The sequence below is a fragment of the Pinus tabuliformis genome, chromosome 7, assembly GCF_031772625.1.
Source record: "Pinus tabuliformis cultivar Carrire ecotype Pingquan chromosome 7, CPIR1, whole genome shotgun sequence".
NCBI classification, from domain to species: Eukaryota; Viridiplantae; Streptophyta; class Pinopsida; order Pinales; family Pinaceae; genus Pinus; species Pinus tabuliformis.
In genome coordinates, this window is record NC_142293.1 from 564,763,080 (window position 1) to 564,768,028 (window position 4,949).

The 4,949-nt window shown below is 43.8% G+C and overlaps 1 protein-coding gene across 1 annotated transcript; it reads right to left on the reverse strand.

Annotated features, from left to right (window-relative positions):
• Positions 1-2,585: 2,585 nt before the first annotated feature.
• On the reverse strand, positions 2,586-3,945 carry LOC149248654 (uncharacterized). The gene is made up of 2 exons (XM_089450717.1): positions 3,758-3,945; positions 2,586-3,546 (listed from the first exon to the last, which is right to left on the reverse strand). Exons 1-2 carry the CDS (start codon positions 3,943-3,945, stop codon positions 2,586-2,588), a joined length of 1,149 nt encoding a protein of 382 aa, XP_089306843.1.
• Positions 3,946-4,949: the final 1,004 nt, after the last annotated feature.

Here is a 4,949-nt window from a genome sequence, read left to right on the forward strand (position 1 = left end):
CTTGAAATGACATTTAAGACGAGAAGCTTATTTAAGTAGAGGAAGCAAGATGAAATTTCTGCAATGTTTAGTCCCATTAAACCATTTCACAACGTTCATTGAATCCCCAAAAATCTGGACTTCTCTCACATTCCTAAGGATAAGCCAACATAGAAGGAAGTGTAAGGCTTTCAACTCAGCAAAATTATTGGAACCCTGTCCAAGACCAACAGAAGCTTTAACACTCTGTTCCTTTGATAAATGAATAATTAAGCCAGCCCTGCAGCATCCATTGATGTCAGAGGCCCCATCAAAGTAGGCCCACGGAATTGAATATCTAATAGATTCTTAACGAACATCTCTGATAGTAGGAGGAGCTTGCAGAACAGGGATACTATCATAAATAGCAGCTCCTTCTGCAGCTAGTCTTCCAATCAGGAAGACAGAATCTTTAAAAATGACTTGGTTCCTAGTAAGCCATGTCCCCCAAGTTATGAGAAGCGGAATGGATATCTCTCTGTCGTTTGTAGCTTCATTCCACCACCTCTGCCAAGCTTCCAATAACCCCTGCCCTTCCCATCTAAAAGGAATTTTTAGCAACCTTAACATTTCTACCCATAGGCTAGTGTTAAATGGGCAGAATAGGAACAGGTGTTGTGCTGATTTGATACTATCTTTACAGGGGGGCACCAGCCAGGACCAATCCTCCCTCTTCTTTGAAGAAAATCCCATGTAGGGACTTTCTAAAGCAGGACACACCAGAAAAATAGTATTGTTTTAGCTGGCCTTTTTAACTTCCAAAGCGGTTTAACCCACCAAGCCGGATTCTCCCACCCATTTTGAGACATCAACCATTTATACCCCATCTTTGGGGAGTAAAGCCCATTCTGGGCAAAGACCCATCTAAGTTCATCCGGAGAGTCAGAGAGCCTGACTGATGAGTTAAGAAGGTCCCTTCTATACAAGTCCCATTCCTCCAGTCATTCTTCATCCAAATGTAAATCTCTTCCCTGAATCCACCCTTGACTCCAAATGGTGGAAGCCCGGTGATTAGTCACCTGGTTTAAAGTGAAGAGTCCCCTATCTTTTAAAGCTGAAACCAGCCCACAAGATAGAGAAAAACTCTCTGTACATCCTATCCTGGGGTCTCTACCCAGCTTGATCTGAGTTCCATCCCCCACACTCCAAGCCAAACCCTTCTCTATAACTTTGACAGAAGCGACCACAACTTTCCAAACCACCGAGGAGTTTTTGGAAGTCTTATGCAGCAATCTGATCCAATCTAGTGATGATAGAGGGTCAATATATTTTCTTTTAGTAATAGAGGTCCACAGGTTCTCAAAAGAAATGAGCCTCCAGGCAAGCTTTGCTGCTAAAGATTGGGAGAAGCATGCAATATTTTTTATACCCTAGCCTCCCCACTCTTTAGGACGTGCCACTTTATCCCAGGCAATCCAAGGGGTAACTTTCTCTGACTTGGACCCGGCCCGCAGAAACCTGCTACATAATTTGTCAATTGAGGATAAAATTCCCTTGGGAACCCATGTCAAACTAGCCCAATAGATTGGAACTGCCATCAGAACAGATTTTATTAACACTAGCCTACCTGCCCTGGAAATCCACTGGAAACTCTAGTGTTTCAGTTTGGATTCGATTTTTACAAGGATCCATTTCCAATCTTTGATCCGCTAATTATCAGGCTTTAGGAAGAACCCCAGATATTTAAAAGTATCCTCCAGCAATTTGACTTCAAAATTTAAGACCAACTCCACTCTGCGCATTAGCTCTCTGGACAAACCTGTGCATGTGAATGTGGATTTTCTCTCATTTATGCAGAGACCAGTAGCCTTCAGGAACAGGTCCAAGATCCTCTTGAGTGTCCTGCAGTCCTCAAGACTTCCATTGCTGAACAGAATTATGTCATCCACGAAGAGGAGGTGAGTGACCCAAAAATTATCGGCTACTTCAATACCTTTGAGAGTCCCCTGTCTTTTTGCGTCATGAATCATAAGACTGATGTCATCTGCTGCCAGCAGAAACAAAAGGGGAGAGAGCAGGTAACCTTGACGCAGGCCACGTTGAGGACTAAAAAAACTGGAGGCCGCTCTGTTGATTAGTACAGCTATGGAAGATGAAGAAACACAGCTCATAACCCATCTCACAAAATCATACCTGAAACCCAGATAAGTTAAAAAAAGCCTAAGGTACATCCAACTGATACTGTCATAAGCCTTTGACAAATCAATTTTCACAACGGCTCCTTTTTTTTTCCCAATTTTTAAACTATGAAGAGTTTCTTGAGCAACTCCTACTGCTTCATGAATTTGTCTGCCATCTAAAGAGCCAAATTGCTCAGGGGAAATGTTTCTGGAGAGGAAAGGTTTTAGCCTGGAGGCAATAATTTTTGCAATAATTTTGTAAACATGGGTGCACAGGGAAATGGGCCTGAATTCATCAAAAGAGCCCGGGAGATCAGATTTGGGGATGAGGGCTAGAAAGGTGGCACTGAAGGGTTGATAGATTGATCCTGTACGTCTGGAATCTTCCACAACTGCCATTAACTCATCTCCAATGAATTCAAAGAAGTGTTGGAAAAATTCGACAGACTAGCCATCCGGGCCAAGGCTTTTATTCTTTTGCATGGAATTGAGAATGTCTTCTACCTCCTCCTTAGAAACAGGTTCCATTATGGAGTCATTTCCTTCCTCCTCTATGAACCTAGGAAAGAACTGGGTGACTCTTATAACTTCTACAATAGAGACTTCCTCTGGCGCTTTGAATAGATTCTTGAAATAATTTACCCCTAATGAAGCCAACTCTTCAAAAGAGCGAGCCAGTTCACCATTGGCTTTCTTCATTTCCCAGATTGTATTAGAGTTTTTCCTTCCTTTAGCATAATTCTGAAAACACTTGGTGTTATCATTCCCCGCTTGCAACCAGATCGCTCTGCTTTTTAAGCGCCAACTTTCCTCCCTGAGCTGGAGGATTCTCCTCCTTTCCTTCTCCAACTCTTGAAGTCTAGCCCGAGACTCTACTGTTCCATAGCCATTACCACCTGGGTCTTCAAGGAGGGCAATCTGAGAGTTAACATTTTCCAGGGTTTCTACTTCCTTCAGTTTCTTATGGAGGGCCCAATGCTTTGAGGCAACCTTCATCCTTGTTAAGTTATCCATAAAAACCTTACTGCGACTCTCATCTTCATTGAGATCATCTTTCTTCCAAGTATTATGGAAAAGGCTGATATAAGATGCATCCGAGAGCCAAGAGTCATTAAATTTAAAAGGAGTGCCCGGTTTAGTGAAAGCTCCCTTCACTTCCAGGAAGACAGGGAAATGATTCAAGAGACCACCTTCCCCAACCCAATATCTGAAAGCCTGTAAAGATTTAGCCAGAGATTCACAGAGAAGGAATCGATCAGGTTTCTTCCCAATCCATTCTTCTCCTATTCTTCGATTCCTCCACGTTGGGTGCAACTTGACCAGGGAGACATCCACCAGAAGAGAAGAGGCCAGTTTATTTAGAAAGAAATCAGAAAGGGGATCTTCCTGGCTCTGACCCCCAAAGATTCTGTCATCCCCAAAGAAAAATTAAAATATCATCCAATTATAAGATTTGGGTGCGTCAAAAAGAATTTAGCGAAGAAGGGGTTACATAACCTCTCCCGATCCAAAACAAGTCCATAGACATTAAGAATAAGAAAAGGGATACATAGTTCATTGGAGTAAAGTTCCACAGCAAAGACATTTTCCGATCCCCAAGAGGAGATCTCTCGAAGTACCTTCGCGTTGAAGCCAAGTGCCACCCCTCCCGAAGAAGCTTTACGAGGCAACCTGTAACTTCTTCCCACTTCCCTAGAGTTTCTTGAAGTAGAATAATATCAGGTTTATTGGACCTGACCAATTCCTTCAGAGCTAGATTTTTGGGTAGACTAGCTAGACCCCTGCAATTGTAGGATAAGATGGTCATCGAGAAATCTCAGGGGGTGTCCACTTTGCTCTAAGCACCCCCGGCAGAGACATCTGCTTTCCGTCAGCAATATCGATGGCAGCCTTCAACTGCGCCTTCAATAGATTAGATTTTCTTCCTCTTAGCTTCCTCCGGCCTGCTGACACCATGTCCAGCTCCAGATCTCCCATAGCAAGCCCTTTCCCCTTTCTGTTGGCCAAAGGTCTAAGATTATAGGGGGATTCATGGCTCCAGACAATAGGAGGGATAGATGAGACAACATCCATGGGAATAGAGGTCAACTTAGGAGAGGATGGAATGGCCATGATAACACTGTCAATAGACGCTTGACCCTTCCTTAGGACTGGCAAATCATTCAAGAGCTGCCTGAAAGGACCAGACTCATCACAGCATGACTGAAATAAAGTAGTAGAAGAGCATAAGGAGAAGGAAGGGGATAGAAGCGAACTCGCCTGAGCCGCCCGTGCCTTTTCAGAGCTTGCTGAGGGTCCCAGGAAAGGCAGAAGGGTTGAGATAGACTCACTTGCTGCAAACCCAGGTTGTTCCTGTTCATCTTCCTCCACTTGCTCTGGAACCAACCCCTGAGCATTTGCCTTAAGATTGCTCTCCTTGATCTGAGCCCCTTCTTCCTGTGTGAACACCTCATGATTTGCCTCCAGATTTTTTCCACTTCTCCTTTGTCTTTGGCAACGACAGTGTCCGAGAGGACACTCCCGGGCCAGATGTCCATAGATATGGCAACGATGGCATCTAAAAGGGAGGTTTTCATAGTCCAAGGTCTGAATAAACTCTAGACCTCGATACTTCAGGTTCATAGCATCCACCAGACCTTCTCTGGGATTTATACTTACCAGGATACGAGCAACACTCCAATCATGTGTTCGTAAATATGATCTATCTATGTCAAGAAACTTCCCCAGGGTATTACCAATTGAAGTGAAGGCCGAGTCAATCCAGAATTGCATAGGGAGACCCGGTAATTTGACCCAGACTGGAGACTCCAC

Coding starts and splice junctions, on each gene's coding strand:
- LOC149248654 (XM_089450717.1), bottom strand. CDS start 3,945: ATGACCATCTTATCCTACAATTGCAGGGGTCTAGCTAGTCTACCCAAA. Junction 3,547..3,757: donor CACTTGGCTTCAACGCGAAG/GTACTTCGAGAG, acceptor TGGGGATGACAG/AATCTTTGGGGGTCAGAGCC.